The 23,003-nt window shown below is 33.5% G+C and overlaps 3 protein-coding genes and 2 pseudogenes across 3 annotated transcripts; all 5 read left to right on the top strand.

The window, feature by feature from the left end:
* LOC104715292 (probable E3 ubiquitin-protein ligase RNF144A) lies at nt 841-2,174 on the top strand. Its single transcript, XM_019229959.1, has 4 exons — nt 841-999; nt 1,114-1,225; nt 1,310-1,883; nt 1,967-2,174. Exons 1-4 carry the CDS (start codon nt 856-858, stop codon nt 2,172-2,174), a joined length of 1,038 nt encoding a protein of 345 aa, XP_019085504.1. The 5' UTR covers nt 841-855.
* On the top strand, nt 2,687-5,295 carry LOC109126426 (annotated as a pseudogene).
* On the top strand, nt 6,656-7,673 carry LOC104715291 (putative E3 ubiquitin-protein ligase ARI4). Its single transcript, XM_010432710.1, has 3 exons — nt 6,656-7,308; nt 7,387-7,539; nt 7,604-7,673. Exons 1-3 carry the CDS (start codon nt 6,656-6,658, stop codon nt 7,671-7,673), a joined length of 876 nt encoding a protein of 291 aa, XP_010431012.1.
* On the top strand, nt 15,336-16,693 carry LOC109126425 (annotated as a pseudogene).
* LOC104715290 lies at nt 19,912-20,693 on the top strand. The gene is made up of 2 exons (XM_010432709.1): nt 19,912-20,593; nt 20,647-20,693. Exons 1-2 carry the CDS (start codon nt 19,912-19,914, stop codon nt 20,691-20,693), a joined length of 729 nt encoding a protein of 242 aa, XP_010431011.1.

Here is a 23,003-nt window from a genome sequence, read left to right as displayed (position 1 = left end):
AATAGTAAAATACCCGAATGGGTTCTATTTTCCATTACCCATTAACCCGAACCCGAACGGGTAATACCCGAACCCAAACGGGTAACCCGAATGCCCAGCGCTAAGACAAACAACGTTGGAGGTTTAGTTAGACGAATTAACTTAGATAGCTCATCTTCTTATCTTTGGTTTTGCTTGAAATCTCTAACATAGTACTCCCTACTTTTTTAAAGTACGTGATATTTTTAAGAATTTTTTTTGTTTCATAGATATTTTTAAAAATAACACAGAGAGAGTACGGAATTGTGTCCATGAAAATAAAAAGAGTACAAAACAAACATATTGCACAAAACAACAACTACTGAGGCATTCTCATTACATACACTGTTTAACTCAGAAGAAATTTGGTAAGGTAGATCAAAACTTGAGCGACAAGAAAACTGAACAATGAATAACAAATTCAACTTTTTAATCCCAAACATATTTTCCTAATAAAACGTATGACTCTTACAATTTACGGATAATTATATAAAATAAAAAATTAAAACACCCTGTATTTTCGGGATATTATTAACTAGAATCGTTGCACAAATATATCCAAAGATATAGTCCCTTTTCGTTTTGGATCATTGTTTATTCGCATAAAGCGTTTATAAGACTATAGAATCCGATCCCTTCAACACCGTGTAGCAAAGAAAGATGCATACGGAGCACCCTAGTATTGATGACACCGCAAGACCTTCACCGGAAAATTACCCCGTCGACGTTCCTGATCAGTTATGCACCCTTTACTTTAAAGGTTTGGTAAGTGAGGAGAACTCGTTGGCCGGATTTGGAGTTGCAATATTTGGGAACAAAGATGATATCTTGTTTCAGATGAAAGGACCAATCCATCATGACTCCACAATAACAGTGTTGGAGGCTGAGGTTATCGCATTGGTGAGAGGACTAACCGAGGCTGCCAGTATGGGGATCACTCATATCTCAATCTACTGTGATTATTATCCAGTTTACGAATTTGTAAGTTTTCTTTTTACAAAAACGAATTAGGTATTGGTTGTTTTACTAGTCTACCAAATAGTAAAAATATGAATATCATTGATTGGGTTAATTTTTTTTGCCTTTTGAGTGTAGGTCATGGGAAGATACATACCAGAGAATAACAAAACTGCCTTGCTAATGATGGATGTACAACGTATCAGATTAGCATTTATTTCGAGCTTTCCGATTTTCGTGGAGGGAACTAGTATCAGTTATGCTTATAAACTAGCAAGAGAAACAATAGCTTCTGAATTCAGCATACCTATGCCTATGGATCCTCCTCACCAAGCCAAGGTTACACTAAAAAAAACTTGCAATATCTGTTTAGATGATGCTATTAACGCTGATGAGATGGTTTGTGTCGATAAATGTCGTCATCGATTGTGTTGCGAGTGTATGAAACGACATATAGAGGTTAGGCTGCTCGAGGGAAGTGTGGTTAGATGTCCTTATTTCCGGTGCAAGACTAAGTTGACTTTTGAAGGCTGTGAAAATATTTTGACACCTAAACTTAGAAAGATGTGGCAACAAAGGATCAAAGAGGACGCTATCCCTGTATCAGAGAGAATTTACTGCCCAAACCCGAGGTGCTCGGCTTTAATGTCGGAAACTGAGCTCTCGAAATCGACCGGAGGAGCTGAAGTTAGGAGATTGTGCTTCAAATGCGGTGAAATTTTTTGCATCAGCTGCAAAGTTTCATGGCATAGTAACATGTCCTGCGACGTTTACAAGAGGTTGCATCCATATCCTACAGAAAACGATAGAAAGATTAAAACTCTGGCAGATCAGAAACTGTGGCGTCAATGCCCAAAGTGTCAACAAATGATTGAACTTAAAGAAGGATGCGTACGAGTAAAATGCAGGTATCATCTCTATTTAATAACATTTTTCTTTTGAAGTTGGTTCTAATGTTTTAAGCTGATTTAGCATTGTATTTTCTTGATAGATGTGGGCATAGCTTTTGCTACCGATGTGGAATCCAAGCTGGAGGTTGCCAACATGGTCATGGTCTTCCTCCAAGGCCTCCACGGCCTCCACAGCAGCCATCACCGCCGCCACCTGCGCCAGAAATGCCACCAGCGCCAGCAATATGTTTTTGCCTCATCTGTTTTATACTTATGATAGCTTTCATTGTTTACCTCGCTTTATTATGATCGACGTGACAACAAATAAACATGTATGAACGTTTTGTTAATTAACCGGGAACATAAAATTTTCACAATTTTATAATATTTTTTCTTCTAAATCTTATTCTACAAATTAGGACTTAAAAATAATTATTCTTTTGTGTTAATTAATTGATTATATTTTGACATCAAAATAATTTATTATACTTTTACAAATTTGATGTCCTCGTTTAGAATTCTATCTTTTCACCGTATTTTGTTTGCTTTTTCATCACAACTTTTCATTACAAAAGTTATGTCTTTTTGAAAGTTGTATATGTTTAAACGTTCATGTCTTTTGAACTTTATATTTAAAAAAAAAAACAAATTATTTCTACTATTTTTTTTTTTAACTTGTGTATTTTGTTTTATATAATACTAACATGAAAAATACCTTCTACTACTACAACATATATTCATCATCATTTATAACTATGTGATATATTTATCATTCTATATATATTTTTGAGATAATTTTTAGTGGTATGTACAATGCCAAAATGAAAGTAAAGAGACATCATATAGCTGCCTTAATGTGTTTGTTGAGAAAAGAATCAACATAAAGGTTAAGCCTTTGTGATAACACATATATTTTGAGTTATATAACTATCTTTTTATGAATGTAGTTATATAACCATCACACCATGGATCGAGTTCCGTTCCCTACAAATATACTCCCTCTGTCCCACAAAATTGATGTTTTGAGATATTACACATTTTAAGAAAATAATGATTACTGAGTTTAAATATATATTTTTTTGACTAAAAAGATATTATTTAATTTTAAACCAATAACAATTCAAAATTTATTTATTATCAATGATTACTTCTTGAAGTTTACAAAACATCAATCTTTGTGGGACAAAAAAATATTCCAAAACATCAATCTTTGTGGGACAGAGGGAGTAGGAATTTAGCTAATGAGCCGGCTGTTGTGGTTCAAATGTTGACCAAAAAAAAACTATATTCTTATTCAAACCTATATGCGTACAGAAAAGAAACATTGTGAAATAAAATTGACCATTACATAATATCTTGGCAAATAGGTTCAATGGAAATATCAAGACATGTTTTGTTGACGATCTTTGTTAGTGTATCGCCAGACACTAACAAAGATCAATTGATATTACATCAATTTAATTCATGAGCTTTGAAAATTAAATGGGTCTATATTAACTACTCCAGTTTTTGGAAGATGAAATAATTTTTGTCCAAAATAATAACTCTACATTTTGTCCACCTCAATAATTGTTGCCAATATAAATTTGCCTTTTCACCACTAATCTCATCCCCTATATATTAATAGAGAAGCACTCTTGAAAAAATGCTGATGTGTCGTCGCCAGAGAGCTTGAAGCACATTTTAGCAAATAAAACTTATTAATTAATCCTAGTTACATCTATACCATTATAGACTTAAATAAAAATTCATTAAATAAATTAAATTATTTGTAGTCATTTAATTTGAAACTATATTATACTTCTTTAAAAAACAACAAATTAATTTATTTTTGAAAAATTAAATAATTATTCATGTTTTATTAAAATAAATTTCATACAAATATTTTCACCGCGTTAAAATTATTATTTACTTTTCAATATTTCATGGGTGAAACATATTTATATATAAAATAAACGTAAATTTGAATAAAACAAAAAAAGAATTATTTACATATTTTATTTTACACAAACAAATATCAACTTCCCAATAATAAATTTATTTGAATTGATTTATCCGCAATATGTGCGGGTTATTACCTAGTTTATTTTAAAAAAGAGGTAATTTTGTCCATTATATTCGACTTACCGTCAAAAAGTGCTATAAAATTTTTTGGAAAATTGTAATTTACAAACGATTATTCCAAAAAGTGGTATAAACAAAAAGAAAATTTGGAAAATTGTAATTTTCAGAAAGATTGTTCCAAAAGAAAATTTGGAAAAATTTTAAATTTACAAAAACGATTGTTCCAAAATTGTTATCCCTCTCTTTCTACAATAGACTGCGTTTTTGTTTATGGTATTTTCCTTTAGGCTCCGTTTTAACACAAATAGACGACCCTCTCTTATTTCTTTAGTTGTTTCGATCTCTATTTCAAAGAAACTCGCATGCTCGGGTTTTCTTAATTAGTTCACGTTTAATTACTTTTCCTCGCTGATTCTGATCTTTGCGATGCAACCTATAAGAAAACGATTTGCGTCCTTCTTTCCGATTTCTGTGCCCGGAAATAGTATCACACATGCTTATAAACAAGCAAAGGAAGCTATAGTTTCTGAACTCAGCAGGCTTGTGAAGAATCCTCCTTCCAAGCCAAGGCTACTCGCAAAACGACTTGCACTATCTGTTTAGATGATGATATTAATGCTAATCAGATGTTTTGTATTAATAAGTGTCGTCATCGATTCTGTTACGTGTGTATAAAGATACATATAGAGGTGATGCTACGACATGAGGGAAGTGTGATTAGATGTCCTCACTATCGCTGCAAGTCTAAGCTGACTTTTGGAAGCTGTGTCGATCTTTTGACACCTAAGCTAAGAAAGATGTGGCAACAAAGGATCAAAGAGGACAGGATTCCTATAATACAGTGAATTTATTGCCCAAACCCGAGGTGCTCGGCTTTAATGTCGATTAAAGAAGCTGGAGTTTGGAGAAACTTTTCTAAATTTACGAAAAAAGCTAGAGTTAGAAGACAATGCTTCGAATGCGGTCAACTCTTTTGCATTAAATGTAAAGTTCCGTGGCATAGTGACTTGTCGTGCGACGATTACCAGAAATTGGGTCCAAATCCTACAGCTGATGATATGCTCAAAGCTTTAGCGGATAAGAAATTGTGGCGTCAATGTGAAAAGTGCAAACACATGATTGAACTTTCAGAAGGGTGCATCAAAGTAACCTGCAGGTATCATCATCTCTATTAATAACATTCATATTTTGTCCAAATTTTATTTTTATTTTTTACTTCAAAAAAAAAAAAAAAGTATTTGGTCATATTCATATGTTTTTATCATTGCATTTTCATCGTAGATGTGGACATATGTTTTGCTACAAATGTGGAACTAAGGCTGGAGCTTGCCGTCATGGTATTTTCCATATGTATCTTCCCAATTAATGCAACCACAGTCGCCGTTACAGCGGATGCCACACCACAGTCGCCATTAAAAAGTATTGCAATGATCCCACTTTTAAAGCTGATGCATGATCCGAAGCTTAGAGATATTTAGTTCGACTGGAGGAACTAGAAAGTAAACTAGATAAGGATCCGCACATCGGGCGGGTGTGTGTTTTCCTTTCAAAAGTGTGTAGTCTCTTGAAATCTTGTCAATTTACAAGTCTATTGGTGTGACTTCATACTCTTGTTTAATTGCGATCTTAGATTGTTTGTGAGAGTCCAACACTCTCGTCCATGTGTTGTTGTGAATTCCACAACAAGAAAAGATCTCAATCTCTTTCACGTATCATTCAATCACCTTGAAACTGAAAAGCGTGAATAATAGGTGGATTCTGAGGTTCGCATATACCGTTAAGTATCTAAGGTCGTGGAGGAGCTCTTTGAGCAAAGCTAAGGCTAGAATCGAACGGAAGAAGAAATTTGACAAAAACTATTTCACGGGAAAATATCTTAGGGCGGACAGCGAGAACAGTGAGACCCCCAGATGACCTGCTGCCAAGAAAAGAGGATTGTGCCGCAGCACAGTGAGGACGGGGAGGAGATACTATATAAGGTTTTTGTGGAGCGAGATAGAGAAGATTATGTTAGCATTTTTCAAGAAAACATGGTTTTTTTTTATAGTCTCCAATAATTCTAGAATATGAATATCTCAAAACTCATTGGAAGCAAACGTAGAGAGTATTCAGACAACCAACACATGAGCATCACTAGAAGAAATTGATGGACATGTAGATAATGTATAGTCGAATCTACCATTTTTTTTTAATTCAACTGTTACTTCGGCCTTGAAACTTATTTTTCGCAAATTCTTTAAACTTATTTTATGATTCTATTTTATTCACTTGATTAATCGAAGACTTTTGCGGAATCCACTAAAGGTTAGTTTACAAAACAAAATAAAAAATCAACAAAAATTTATTCAAAATTATGAATGTCACGTAATTCTCAATGAAAAAAATAGAGAAAAAAATTGAGTGTGTGATAGACTCTCACCCTTTATTTTCGCCTTTCCGGATAATATAATCTACAAGTTTATTTTTTATTATTACTTTACTAATAAGATAACTAGAAAATCTAATTTCCTTCTGTTTTTGTTTAGGGTTTATACTTTTTACTTTATACTTTAGCTCCTAACTTTCTTATTCTTTTAGTTGTTTCGATCTCTATTTCAGAAAGACTCTCGACCGCATGCTCTGTTTTTTTAAGTTCACGTTTATAAAATTAAGAGAACTTTCTTCTCAAACGTTTCCTTGAATTCGTTACTACTTTTGCTTGCTAATTCTGATCTTTGCAAATAAATATGCAATCTATAAGAAAACGATTTGCATCCTTCTTTCCGAATTCTCCTCGCAAAACGACTTGCGGTATCTGTTTAGACGATGATATTAATGCTAATCAGATGTTTTGCGTTAATAAATGTCGTCATCGATTCTGTTACGTGTGTATGAAGAAACATATAGAGGTGAGGCTATTACTTGAGGGAAGTGTGATTAGATGTCCTCACTATCGCTGCAAGTCTAAGCTGACTTTTGGAAGCTGTATTGATCTTTTGACACCTGAACTAAAAAAAATGTGGCGACAAAATATCAAAGAGGACTCGATTCCTGTAAAACAGAGAATTTATTGTCCAAACCCGAGGTGCTCGGCTTTAATGTCGTTAAAAGATCTCTCTAAATCTACTAAAGAAGCTGGATTTTGGAAATACTTCTTTAAATCCACGGAAGAAGCTAGAGTCAGAAGACGCTGCTTCGAATGCGGTCAACTCTTTTGCATCAACTGTAAAGTTCCGTGGCATAGTGACTTGTCGTGCGACGAGTGCATGAGATTGAGCCCAAATCCTACAGCTGATGATATAAAGTTCGAAGCTTTAGTAAAAAAGAATATGTGGCGTCAATGTGGGAATTGCAAACACATGATTGAACTTGCAAAAGGATGCATCAAAGTAACCTGCAGGTATCATCATATCTATTAATAACGTTCATATTTCGTTATATACATATGTCTTAATATATCATTGCATTTTCATTGTAGATGTGGACATAAGTTTTGCTACAAATGTGGAGCTAAGGCTGGAGATTGCGGTCATGGTCGTTTACATACATATCTCTCAGTGCAACCATGGTCGCCGTTACACCGGAGGTCACCACAGCCGCCATTACAGCCGTTGCTGCCGCCTCCATCAGTGTATTTTACCATCTTGTTTTTTGCGTCTTGGTACCTATTATATACTATTTTTTGTAATATATAGTTTGCCTTCATGGAATAGTATGATCGCTAACCGCTTTTGTGGGTTACTAGTTACAATTCGGATGCTTTGATTTTTTTCTTTTTCTGTAAGGTCTTTGGTTTTCTAACTATTAAAACGATCTACTAAATGAAAGTCTAATTTAAAATTTGGCTTGCCTAGAAAGTCAGATGTTCCGGAAGTAGAATGACTTATTATTCAAGTGCTTTCATCTTTATGCAAAGACCCTTGAATGTATATACAGATATACTCACATATAAATATTTTTTATTCAACTTTGATTGAATTCGTTAAACAAATATGGAAATAGAGGTTGTTTTGGAGATAAATCATTAATAGATGGTGTAATTTAGGGGCTAGAGATTTCGTTGTTCAACATATCTCTGGATGGTTTTAGTTTCTGATATGCTCGAACCGTGTGTGTGAATCCCACTTAAAACTGATGCATGATCCGAAGCTTATAGAGATAATTTAGATTCCAGACTTCAGAGTATATGATTGGTAGAAATGAAAGCGATAGAACATGGACCTTGCTCTTGTTCTGTTTAACAATGTGGAGATTAGAGAAAACTAAGATTAAGAAAGTCTCTCTTTATTCTTACTTTTCATCATAGATATTTTCACTAACATGTGGGTACTTAACACACGTTTGTCCAAAAATTCTGGGCGCCTCATAGTTCGTAGCATCATTATTTGCCCAAGTTGTCAAGGCACTTGTGAAATCGAACACTCTTGCGGGATCCTCAAAAGGTTAAGGGGGGGTGTATTGAATATGAAATTTTAGGAGATTTTGGAGTATTCTTAAATCTCCTGTTATTTAATTGGTGATTTTTAAAAATCACTTGAAATCCCATGTTATTGGATACGAAATTTATAAAAATCATCTATAATCTCTTGTTATTCAATCAATAATTTATAATTCTCACTCCAAATCTAGTGTTATTCAAAAAATCACAATTATTTTTAAAAAAGCTACTGAATGTGATTCTAGGAGATTTTTCTATCATTTTTAGTTAAAACATATGACTTCCAAAATCACACCTTTGAAGGTGAAACTTTGGAATTTTTTTTTTTAAAAAGAGTTCGACATACTGCAAGAGCAACTCTCTTTCTCACTCTTCTCTCTTCTTCACTCTTCTCTCTTCTCTCTTTGATCCTAAACTGATTTGCTGGAAAACACAAAAAAAGAAAAAACTCTTTCTTGGATACTCCGCTCATCAAAGGTGTGATCACTGCGTCTTTGCCTACTCCGCTAGGACCACTGACGACGATGATGATCTGATTCGGCGGTGGGATGATTGGATCGACGGTGAATGAAGAACCTAATTGAAACTCGAGGGAACGAAGCGATTCGGGTTTGGTGGGGGGTTGAATCGGGGAAGAAGACGAATTGGGGTTATCGGAGAGATGGGTATCGGTCATTTTCAAGGAGGAGTAAGAGTGATGACGGAGAGGTTTGGGAAAAGAGCGGGAGGAGATGAAGAAGATGGGTTTGTTGGGGAAGATGATGGAGCGAGAGAAAGAAGAACAGAGCTTTCGAAACATTTGGGGATTAAAAGGAGCCACCGATGATGTTCTCGTCCCGTCTCGATGCTTTGCCGCGGTATTGAAGACTCTACTGCAACCTTATGAATTTGCTAATGATTTAAATTGAAGTTTGTTTTGAGGTGATTAGAATGCAAATTGCTTTTGTGTGGATGTAGATTACATTGGAAGCAACTCATTATGGACCAATAACTAACAAGCCAACAATGTTCTTGGAGATTGGTGAGAGCTCTCTGCTTTGTTCCTTTTGTCTGAATTGAAAAGCTCTATGCTTTCTTGAAAAGCTCTGATTAGTCATTGCTTATTGTGTTTATGTAGGTAATAGAGAGGAATACTGGAAGAGAGAAGACGCAGCACAAGTCATGGCTCTTGTAAGTGTAAAACGTTTGTCGTTGTTCTTGTTTTTTTTTTTGGTTCATGTGGATTATAATACCTCTTTGGGGTTTTAAAGCTTGTAGTCATCATTATGTTTAACAAGAGTGATTAGCAACAATTTTGAGGCTCATGAACTTGCCAATAGATTAGTAGATTTTACTATGTTTTATTTCATTTGTTCTTCATGAGCATACATAATTTGTATTTGTATTGTATTTGTGCATGTTTCATCGTGTGACATTATCTATGCAAGACTTTAGGGGACAAGGAAAAGATCCTGCAAATGCAAATGAGTTGTTTAACCATCGACACTCTAGCTTACGAAACGTAATAGAGAGGATTTTTGGCATCTTCAAGTCAAGGTTTCTCATCTTCAAATATGCACCACCCTTTCCATATAAGACGCAAGTAGAGTTAGTACTTGCTTCTGTTGTTTTACATAATTATCTTCGTAGAGAATGTCGTTCAGACTTGTTTGAAGATGTGGCTAATGCGGAGGGAACTGCCGTTGATGAAAGAGTTGATGATGAGAACCATGAAGAAGAACAGCTTCATGGTACTCAAGACCAACAAAGAGTCCTTGCTAATAACTGGAGAGCAACTATAGCGGAAAACATGTGGACAGATGCTATGAATATGGGATCATGATGCAGTACCAGTGTGCTTTATATTAGATTGTCTTTATTCTTACCATTGATTTTTTTTTAAGACGTTGAAATTTCAGAGCTCTGTTTCATTTGATTTTTTCTGTCGCTGCAATATGAAGACTCATTTTTTTAAGATTTGAAGGGCATGTCTGTTCTTTGTCTCCTCCACCTCTCCTTCTTCTTCTTCTTCTACTTGTCTCTTCATTTTCATTTTGTTCTTTCTGTTCGCCATTTGGTCTTCCACAATCGGACCCACCATCTATATAACAACGGAGATAAAGAGAGACATTAGAGTGGAGAAGAAGTAGGAGGAGGAAGACATTTTGCTCTTTTTTTTAATTAACGACATTTTGCTCTCTTTTTTTTCCTTTTTAAATATCAAAATCACCTAAAATTCAATAATCAAATCTCACCAAATCCTTAAAATCCAAAATTAATAACCAAATCTCCTAAAATTACACTCAAATCTCCTAAAATTCTCAGTTCAATACACCCCCCTAATTGACCAAAACAAAAAATCAAAAAAAAAAAAAAAATCCACAAAAGTTATTCAGAATTATGAAATGTCACGCAATTTTCAATGAGAAAATTGTGAAAAAAGAAAAAAAAATTGAGTGTGATAAATATCCGTTCATTATCGGGATAATATAAACTAGTTTACTTTTATTATTAACTAGATTAGGATCCGCCCGATATGCGGGTTTAGATTTTTAAAAATTAAATTAAATTTAAAAAAATATAAAGTACATATTTTACTAATCTATCTATAAAATAAATAGATACACCGAAATATCCAATGTGATATTTGGTGTAAAATGTGTCACTCTGTGATTGAGACTATTAATCACGTTTTCTTTGAATGTCCTCGCTCCTGTGAAGTTTAGGATTTATCTCCGACTCTGGTCTCGTCATAAGGTTTTACATATGACTCGGTGTAATCAAATTTGGATTTTGTTTTCTCGAAGGGTGTCTCTCAAAAGGGTGATCCTGATCAACTTCTTCAATTACCATGAATTTTATGGGCAATCTGGAAAGCCATAAACAAAAAAGGTTTTCAAGGTTTAGAGATTGAGGAAAATGATATAATTGCTAAGACTTTGGGCGATAAGTTATCCTGGGAAAAAATGCTCTCTTTAATGGCGGTCATGCCAGCTCCATCTCCGTCTTCGCATGTCCATGTTTTTCACCTCGTGTCTAAGACGGAGCCTCTCCCCCTGCATTTGGAGTTAGAAGAGTTGTTGTGGGCCATAGACCGGATACGTGCTGCAGGAATCACTTGTCAATATTTTAAGACTGATTGTGTTGAGTTACTCACTATTGTGCAGTCCAAGATTGCCCGTCTTTCTCCAACCTGCTCGATGAGTTTAACTCGTTGGAATCCTTCCCACTATTCTCCATCTCCTGGATCCCGCGTGTGGCAAATACGAAGGCGGAGTATCTTGCATGTGTTTCACGTTGTCTTATCTCTGAAGTTTCTTTTTAAAACCCATTCCCTCCGGTTTGGGCAACTAACCGAAGAATTTCCTTTTAATTAATTGTTTGGTTGAAAAAAAAAAGTAAATAGATATACTTTTAGTTAAAGAAAATAGTTGTAGATGAGTTCAAAGTTATTAAAATAAAATGAAATTTAACAAAAATATATATTTATTTTTTTCGTAATTAAAAACAATGTACAAAAGTAAAGAGATAAACTTTTAGTTATAGAAAATAATTGTTTTTTTTTGCCATAATACACTAATGTATATCCATTTACAAATATATTATCTACATTACCACTAAAAATGTATTTGTACACACAAAAATATTTTACTTGTAAAATATACTCTTTAGTCTTTACTACAACTAACAAATTTTATTTATGAACACATTAAATAACATATTATATATCTCTTCACTTTAATATTTTTATAGTTACAAAAACACATATGTTAATCTTACATACTCATATCTTATATAAATTGCAATAACAGTCTTTTTGAATAAATTATTTGATTGGTGAAAAAAATATGAGACAATTTGTTATTATTTTTTCTACTTCAACAATCTTTTTCGTTTTGTAAAGGTGAGTATTTACATTTAAAAAAAACAGTAATTATTTGTATAATTTTCACAATCATTTATTTATCTTATCTTATAAAAAAAGTAATCATTTTTCTTGTAAAATTAGTAACTTAAAATTAAAATAAGTAAACAATACTATAATTTTGAATTTTATGATATATATATATATATAATTTCCTTATATGATTTTGTCTAAATTTTAAAGCTGTTTAAATTTTATAATTTTCTTACAAAGGTTTTTTTTCTTTAAAAGATTTTAAATAAATTTAGGTTTTCTTTTCTCTATTTTACTTTTATATAAAATCTTTTTATGGTAGGTTTTGAATTTTTACATTTTTATTTTTTAAATTTTTAATAAATTTAGAATTGACACATGTCAACATCTGAATGATATAATTGACACGTGTCACGATCTTGTTAATGAGTAATTTTGACATCAAGCTTTATATAATAAGATTTTAATAATAAGATTGATAATAAGAAATCTATGCAAAGATATTTCCCCTAATTAATTCTGGATTCTCACCACAAAAGTATAGAAGGATATAGAAAATCATGGTATCAGAGCAGGTTTGCTTCCAAGTTTAGATCTAACGATCAAACTCGTTTTTTATTTTATTTTATGTTATTAAGCAAAGTGCTTCCACAATCAAGTTCATCATGAACCTCTGAATCTAGGCCATCGAGCTTCTTTTTATTCAAGTCTATCATCAAGACATCTGAATCTTTTTATTCAAGTCTATCTTCGTAGACCTCTCAATCAAGCCATAGTACTTCTTTTTACTATTCTTAAAAAAAGAACATGTTCATGATTTTATCTATCAAGCTAAACACTTCTTTTCAGTATTTCTTTGATGTTTTTCGTATCCTATTTATTTATTTTTCAGTTTTTAAGTCGATGCATTACAAAAAAAAAAATATATATATATATATATATATATAATCACTTTCTCAAGCCATAGAGTTTCTTTCTATTTAATTTTCTTACAAAAAAAACCATATTTTTGTCTTTTTTTTTCTCTTCCTTTATTTCAACACTTCCACTTGTCAATCTCAAGTCGTATTTCCGCTTCTCTTCATCACCCCTTAAGCTTGAGGGGGTATATAGAAGGATATAGAAGATCATGTAATTAATATGACGATATTTTAATATTTATTATACAGATATGTAAAGATTTAATTATATCTTACTTTAGGAAATTATCTTACTATATAAACATATGTAATCTCTACGATATAGGCCATGATTGGTAGCCTACTTTTAAGACTTTTAAAATTTTTAAAGCAATGACAGCCATTTTTTTGCCAATCATGCTTTTTTGGCTTTTAATTTTTTTAAAGTTTTGAAAGTCACTTTTTTTTTTCTTCCTTGTTTTCCTTTTTTTTAAAGCGTCAAATTCATGCTTTAAAACAAAACAATTTTTAAAACATTCTTTTTTTTCACCCTTTTATATTTAAAAATTCTTCAAAAGTATATATAAATTTTTTACATATTCTATTTTTATAAATTAATTATTCTCTTTCTTTTTTCTTTCTTTTAAGACCCATTTCAATAATAAATTTTATTTTTTCATCATCTTCACTAATCTAATATAATAAAGTAAGGTTACACCCTCTTAGAAGTAAGGTTACACCCTCTTAGAAGCTCTATCTATCTGCCACGTGTCATTTCTGAATCCTCTAATTATTTTTTTAGGTATTTTTTCTAAAGGCCCATTCATTTTTTCTATAACAAAACTAAAAAAATATATTACAAAGATGTGACACAAAGCCTTATTGAAGCCTATATTTTTTTAATAATAAAAGGCTAATTTGTTTTTTATATAAGAAAACCCAAAATGGTAAATTATAAAAATGTAATACAAAGCCTTATTGAAGAACAAATATGAACCCAATTATATATAAAAAGACACGTTAACAGACACGTTTTAAGATGACAGTCCTAGGTTCATGTTGCAGATGAGAAAACTGCCGGAACACCGAAAGTTGCTCACCGCCAATTTGAAGTTGCCGACAAAACTACATCGTCGACTAAACAAACATCATATTGGAAAATAGGCTGAAAATGGAGAATGAACCGTAAATGGTTAATGGACCAAAGAATTTTGACGTCATGGATTTAACCAGAAAAAAAAAGTTACAGCGTAACACGTTGGGCGGGGTTTTTTGTTTAGTTTTCGTATATTTTAATTATTTATTTTAATGTATTTCAATAATTTTGAGTATAATAAACTGATGAGTTTTCGTTATTTTAACTTAATTGGTGTATTACATGAGTCTGTTGATTTTTACTAACTAAATGGTATTTAAGTTCCAACTAATGGTTAAGTTTGTAACGTTAATTTCCACTTTTGGAATTCATTTCGTAGTTAAGTGTACATATGTGAATTGTGATCACAACTATTGGGGCTGTATCTATAAACGTAATGAGTTGACGACATATACATTATGTATTTTAGGTATCCTAAGCAATGTTCTAAAATACAGTACATATATGTTAGACATACCGTACAGCGTCATAGTCGACTATTTAGATTACACGGTTCTATTTGTATATAGAGCAAATTTGACTACACGATTTTATTTGTATATTCGACTATTTAAACTACACGTATGGTTAAATAAATGCATGCAACTAATTTTGGCTTTAATCTAAACGTTACAAAAACCAATTGTACTCAGCTCTTATCTTTTAATGTGTTGTAACTTAGCCTCAATCTAGAGCAATGTAAATTAGAAAGAAAACTGTATATGAAAGTAAAGTGTATTAAAAGCAAAAATGAGCCCGAAAAAATCACAATTTTGTAACGTAAGGCTACTAAAATCCCACACTAAACTACATATCTTTAGAGTAATAAGACTAATAACAATGAATTCTTAAAAATATAACTGTCATTCGTATGATATTAATACAATTAAATTTATTTTTAAATGACATTAAGACATAATTAACTGTGAATATTATAAATCTACTTTCATTACATAGTAAGAACAAAATTAATTTCTGATTTCCTGTAAATTAGTAAGGTACGTACACTTTCCACTAACTATCATCTTTCATTTGTAAGGTCTCAATTTCTTTTACTTTTCTTGTCACTTTTGTAAAAATGAAAACTCCTTACTGTACTCTAGACAAGACCTCCGATTCAGGTTTTCAATCAAAGAAGGAGTACTTGTTCGGAAAGATCGACATGAAGATGAAACTTATCGCAGGAAACTCAGCCGGAACCGTCACTGCTTACTACATATGTAAAACTTCATATGTCTTCGTTCCTTTTAAACTTTGTGGTATCGTTTGTTTAATTTTTGATCTAACATTTAGAATGTCTTTTATAGCTTTCTTCAAAAGGCGAGACATGGGATGAGATCGATTTCAAGTTCTTGGGTAGTAATGTTATCAGACAGCCTTAAGTTCTTCATACGAATGTGTTCACAGGAGGCAAAGGTAACTGCGAAATGCAGTTCTATCTGTGGTTCGATCCCACTGCGGATCTCCACACCTACACTGTCCTTTGGAACCCTTTGAACATCATGTAAGCAATATCAACAGCTTCAACTCAATGTTCTAAATCTTATTAAGCGTTAACGAGACATTCAGAGACGTTCAGAACTGTCACGATGCTGTTTGATTGTTAACATAAGTTTTTAGAATTATATTTAGACTAATCAACATACAGTCAAACCTCTATAAATTAATACTCTCTGTAAATTAATAAATTTCTCCGGTCCCAAGTTGGGACCAGTGTAATTTTGAACATAATTCGATAATATAATAAAATAATATTTTTTTGAAAAATCCTTTGTAAATATATGGTCCCAATAATAGTATAAATTAATAATTATATAAAAGTATCAAAATATATGTATATATATGAACATTTATTTTTGTTAGACCTTATTTCTAATATTTCTACTATATCAAAAACATTTTTTTTCTATTCAAAACATAAAAATTATTATTTTTCTTGTAATTAATTATATAAATATATTAATTATAACAATTAAATCTTAGTTTTAATGACTTTTTTAAAAAAAATTACCAAATATGGACAATTTCTCTATAAATTAATAATTATTAATTTATCAATAAAATAAAACCTCTATAAATTAATAAATTTCAGCAGTCCCAACATTATTAATTTATAGAGGTTTTACTGTATCTTAATTTTCTTGATTAGTTCTATTTTTTAAACTGTTTTCAGTTGCCAAAATCACTGTTCTTGAATTTGTTTTTTTTTTAATTGTTTTCCTTGGGATCTCAAAAGTTTTCTTGTGGATGGAATTCCAATTTGAGCGTTCAAGAACAACGAGGCTAATGGTGTGGCTTACCCAAAGAGTCAGCCGATGAAGATATACTGATGACTGGGCCACACAAGGCCGACGAGTCAAGACCGATTGGACCACCACTCCATTCAGCGCTTACTACCGAAGCTTCAACGATGTTGACTGCTGTAGCCGGACCTAGATATTTTGAGACCTTACTATAATGGTTACATCACATAACATAATTGTAAAACAAAATTAGTACTATAAGCTTTACTACATTTATAAACATTGCCGTGCTTACTTGATACAAAAAGGGGCAATAGCCCTAGGCCACATTCTTAATCATATATTTTTAGGCCACATTTGATAACTATATTTCTAAATTTATTCAGTTTAAGTTAATATTTAAATGTTTTAATGTAAAAAATTTCTAAATTCATTCAGTTTATGTTAATATTTAAATGTTTTAAAGTAAAATTTTCTAAATTTATTCAGTTTATGTTAATATTTAAATGTTTTAAAGTAAAAATTTGATTTTTATCATCATTTTCATTTATCTTTTTGTTGTCATCTTTTATAATTCTTAATACTTGATTCATAAACTCTATTAAGTTTTATTTTCACCCATATTTTAGATAATATATCATTAATTAAGTTTTTTAAAAATAATTTAAAATAGTTTAGCCCTAGGCCTCTCGAATTGTTGGCACGGCACTGTTTATAAATTCAATAAAATATGATAAATAAAATTTGTTTCATTAACTTATTGGACATGTTTTTAATTCTTCAACAATTTGTAAAAAACTTCACTGATATTTTAAATACAAGTTAAGAAAAATTAAACACTTTATAAATTTCACAAAACACAATACAAAATATAGTACTAATATATATAGAAAGAACAAAAAACTAAAATGGATTCATTCTCAAAGTAATAAAAAAAATAAACAAACAAAAGATACATCAAAAACTCACATATTACATAAAAAACCTCAATTTCAAACGCAAGAAAACAAACCCGTGCAACGCACGGGACACCGCTTAGTAATACTATAAAAGAGTTTATGAAATTCATCATTAATAAGAGAATAACATTCAAACAATGCATTGATTAGTGATTAATGGATTTTTGACTCCTTATATAACTACTCAATAGAAAAAAAAACATTCAAAACAATTAAAAGACACTATTAATATTTGCTAGAAGAATCAATCACCAAAAACAAAAGAAAAATCAGAATATTATATAAAAAAAATTTCTGACATAATATATATTTATTTTGTCAGAATATTATCAATCAATAAAATTTATTTTGTCATTAAAATGTTATATAAATTAATTTTTGACATAATATATATTTATTATTAATACTTATAATAATAATAAAAATAACAGTTACAGCTTTAAAAGTTGTTAGTAAACAATCAGATTTTAACAGTTAAAGTTTCTACAGTCAAAGCATCTACAGCCAAATTCTCTGCAGCTAAAATTTTAAAGTCAAAGTCTTTACAGCCATTACCAATCAGGACTATGGACATTAATTGGCATTAATTGGATGTAAATAAGTGCACTGTAGATTAAAAACCGGCCCAAATATTCGGCAATCTTAAAGAGGATCCGGATAATTGAATTGGTTATAATTTTAATTAAAAACCCGACCCGAAGTTGGCAAAAAGTGATGGCACTTTATTGTACTCCAAAAATGTATTCCGAGCTCTATATGTGGATATACTTGTTTGGTTACAAATATCCTAAGACAATTTTTAAAATATATATCCGTTTATAATAATTCAAATCACATCATATGCTGAAAGAATCTAAAATTTTATTAACTTTATGTATTAAATAGTAATTAAAATAATTAAATATAAGATTAAATAAAAGTGAAAGGAGAATTATATTTTAATGTAACATATTGATTTAAATTAGAGATTGATTTTAGGAAATTAATATTATCAAATAAGAAAATGATTATGTTTGGTTGTAAGGATTGTAGAGAATTTAGTTGGAACTTGTTTGGATATAAAGATAAGAGAGGATGACATAAAAATATACTCCAAAAATGTTAAGATAGATATAGACTTAATATATGCATTCAACGTTACATAATACATGCATTCTCTCAAAGATATTTACACTTCGATACATCTATAAATAGCGAGCTTATATGTTCCATCTTAAGCACACATAATTTAAATAGCAATGGCTTATATTCATAAACCTCATTTTATTTTGGTTTTTACAATTTTTTCTACTTTTATTCTTTTTGCATCAGCATTAGATTTATCAGATTCTGCAGCGAAGGTACCTACTTCGGAAGACGATGGTTTCTTACCTTTAGCAGGAATGCCAGGAAATTATGTTGTAATCCACAATACTGTAGAAAATGGAGAAATATTGAATGTAGACCTGCAAATCTAATACATACATATGACTTTAACAAAAAAAAAAAAAAAAATCTAATACATATGATATTGAGATGATCTGTATTCCTTGGGATCGTACTTGGGATGTCAGATTTCATGTAAATATTTGAAAATCTACAAAATTTCGTTGCCATTTTTCGTGATGGAGGTGGATCTTACTATTTTGATATATATATTATTACAGATCATCACACATAAAGGAAACAGATACGATTGAGTATACGTATCCCTATCAAATCATGTTGTTAATATAGACATATTTTCTTACCTTGTATAGCCATACGCTCTTTGTATAAAGACCACTGTAATCTCCTGTAATAGAATCATCCAGTTCTCACAATATTATATGGTATCAGAGCTTTGAGATACCTAGACCTAAATATCTTCTCTGTTCTTTTTCTTTTGGCTGTTGCCTCTCTCTTTCCTGCTCTTTCTTTTTCGTTCTCTTGATCTCCCTCCTCATGTCTCAATCAACCTCTCCTCCTAATCCCACTACTGTGACTGCTACCTCTGAAACAGTCACACCAAACTCTGAATCCCTCCTCAATGTCAATATGACAAATGTTACAAGGCTTACGCCCACCAACTATATCATGTGGAGCAGACAAGTTCATGCTCTTATTGATGGGTATGGTCTTGCTTCTTACCTTGATGGATCCAAGATCTTCCCTGCTGACACAGTCACTGTCGATGGTGTAAGCTCCCCAAATCCAGCTTACGTCACCTGTGCACGTCAAGGCAAACTTCTCTATAGTGCACTCCTTGGCGCTATCTCTGTCTCCATTCAGCCAATCCTTTCGCGTGCTCACACCACTGCTGAGATCTGGACTACACTTTCCTCTACTTATGCCAAGCCAAGTCGTGGTCACATCCGTCAACTCAAGATTCAACTCAAAATCTGGAAGAACGACACAAAAACAATCGATGCATATGTTTAAGACCTCATCCCCCGCTTTGATGAACTCGCTCTTCTTGGCAAATCTCTCGACCATGAAAGTGGAGCTCATCCTTGAAGGTCTTCCTGAGGAGTACAAGTCCATCATTGACCAAGTGGAAAGCCGTGACACACCACCCACTCTTACTGAACTACATGAGAAGCTCATCAACCATGAGTCCAAGCTGCTATCCACACAACCTCTCCTGCCTACTCCCATGAGTGCCAACGTTGCTCTGCCTCAGCGTCCCAACACCAACTATCGCTCGCAGCACCGGTCCAACCAGCGCCACAACACCAACTGGCAGTCTTCTCCTCGTCCATTCAATGACTCCAGATCTCCTCAACCGTATCTTGGCCGCTGTCATATCTGTGGTGTTATGGGACACAGTGCCAAACGTTGCTCTCAGCTGTTAATGCTGCAATATTCTCCCAATGCTCAAGCATCCTCCGCTCTGGCTCCTTGGCAGCCACAGGCTCACTTCACTGCCGCAAATTATGCCACAAACAATCCTTGGCTGTTGGATTCCGCTGCTACACATCACATTTCCTCAGACCTTGCAAATCTAAGTCTCCACCAGCCATACATTGGTGGCGAGGAAGTGAACGTTGGTGATGGCAAAGGTCTCCCCATCACTCACACTGGTTCAACTCATCTGCCCTCTCCGTTTGGTCCTTTATCTATCAAAGATGTTCTTTGTGTTCCAGATATTAAAAAGAATCTCATATCTTTCTACCGTCTGTGCAATGCTAACCGTATTTCTGTTGCATTTTTCCTGGCTTTCTTTCAGGTGAAGGATCTGAGCACGGGGACCCTGTTACTCCAAGGACGAACTAAAGATGAGCTCTATGAGTGGCCTCTTTCCTTTTCTCAAACTGCTGCTTTTTCTACCTCTACTATCAATCTTAAAACTGATTTCTCGACCTGGCATTCTCGTCTTGGTCACCCCTCAATTCCTATTTTACAACAAATGCTTTCTCGTTTTCATTTACCTGTTTCTGCTTCATCTCAAAAGACATTGTCTTGCAGTGATTGCTTAATCAATAAAAGTCACAAATTATCTTTTTCTCAATCTTCCATACACTCGACTCGACCCCTTGAATATTTATTCACCGATGTATGGACCTCTCCCGTTATTTCCATTGACAAATTCAAGTACTATCTAGTGATTGTAGATCACTACACTAGATATACTTGGATGTATCCACTCCACCAAAAATCACAAGTACGTGAAACATTTATCAAATTTACCTCTTTTGTTGAAAATCGCTTCTCTTCTCGCATTGGCACTCTTTTCTCTGATAACGGAGGCGAATTTATCGCTCTTCGTCCCTTTCTCTCTACTCATGGCATTAGTCATCTCACCTCACCTCCCCACACTCCTGAGCATAATGGTCTGGCCGAAAGAAAGCATCTGGCATATTGTCGAAACTGGCTTGGCTCTGCTCACTCACTCCGCTCTTCCAACAACATACTGGTCTTATGCTTCTCCACTGCTGTCTTCCTCATAAATCGCATGCCAACCCCTACTCTATCCTTCTCATCTCCTTTTCAAAAGCTCTTCAATCAAATTCCAAACAACAACAAACTGAAAGTCTTTGGTTCTCTTTGTTTTCCCTGGCTCAAACCCTACAACTCTCATAAACTACAACCAAAATCTCTCCCATGCATTTACTCCTTAACACAAAGTGCCTATCTTTTTCTTGAACCACAAACGCATCGTATCTATGTCTCAAGACATGTTGTTTTTGATGAACAGCAATTCCCTCTCAAATCATTATCCTTACCTTCCTCTAGTCCGGTTTCTGTTTCCCAATCGCCTACATCGTCTTTCCCACTATTCACGGTGGTCCCGTCAAACTCCTCGTCACTCATAGATCCTTCATCAACGTCATTGGAGTCCCTCACGGTCCCTCTGCGATCACCTTCTTCACCACCGTCAGAACAGCCGGCGACATCACCGGATTCAACACCATCGGCCTCGGTTTCACCATCCAACACACCGGCAAACTCAGTCACGGCCCCGACATCCCACAACTCGCAACAACATCGAACACCATCACCATCTCCATCTCAACAGGCCCAATTACGCTCCTCTTCAAGTTCGGCCCAACAAGAAAGCCCACCTATCTTAACTTCAGAGGCCCATAATTCATCGGCAACGAATTCTCCACACTCGTCCTCCACTGATGTCACTTCGTCTCAACACAACAACGACTCACCGTCTCTGCCATCGGTGTCTACTGCACCGGCTCAGGCTCAGCCGCAACTGAAAGCATGAAGACGTTCTGGTGCTACAAGGCTGTGTTGTAGAACTCTGAAAGATGTTTACGCGTCTTGGAGGAGTCACGGATATTGGATGACGTGGCAATACTTTTGAAGGCTTGTTAATTAGAGGACAAGATATTATCATATTAACTTGAAGATTTGGACTTATCCTTGTTTAGGAAAGTAGGTCATAGGAGGGTTCCTATATATTGTGTTATTAGGCCAAACATGTTGTTTGGCCGTTCAAGAAGTTTTTTAGAGAACTAAGCGAATAAGCTTTTAGGGTTCTTAGGCATTTTGGTTAGATTAAGAATTGGTCAGTGACAAGTCGTGTTGACTGTGTGTAAATCTGATTAAACATATCTTGTAAGATTGTTTAAGTGATTCTTAATAAGAAAAGAAGTTCTTTTCAATATTGGCTGCATCTTCGTTTTTACAATTGGTATCAGAGCGGTCAACCGACGAGAGCTCTATACTCGCCACAGGTTGAGATCTTGAGATAATGATGCAGTCAGGTAATGAGTTGTGGATGCTTCAAAGGGGTGTGATCTTGGATGAACAAGGCTATGGTCGCTGGAAGGTGCGCATGGTTCAGCTGATCTGAAATCTTGGTGAGGATGCTTGGACAGCAGTGGAAGAAGGATGGGAACCTCCCTATGAGAAAACCGAAGCTGGTGACAAGATCACTAAACCTAAGGCACGCTGGACGGTAGAAGAAAAGAATTTGTCAAAATATAATGCTAGGGCACTTAATGCAATATTTGGTGCTATTGATGATGATGACTTTAAGCTTGTTCAAGGTTGTGAATCAGCTAAAGATGCTTGGGACATTCTGCAGAAGACCCATGAAGGAAACTCAAGTGTCAAAAGAACGAGATT

Source organism: Camelina sativa, chromosome 9 (genome assembly GCF_000633955.1).
Source record: "Camelina sativa cultivar DH55 chromosome 9, Cs, whole genome shotgun sequence".
In the NCBI taxonomy this organism is placed as follows: domain Eukaryota; kingdom Viridiplantae; phylum Streptophyta; class Magnoliopsida; order Brassicales; family Brassicaceae; genus Camelina; species Camelina sativa.
This window is presented reverse-complemented; position numbering and strand designations above follow the sequence as displayed.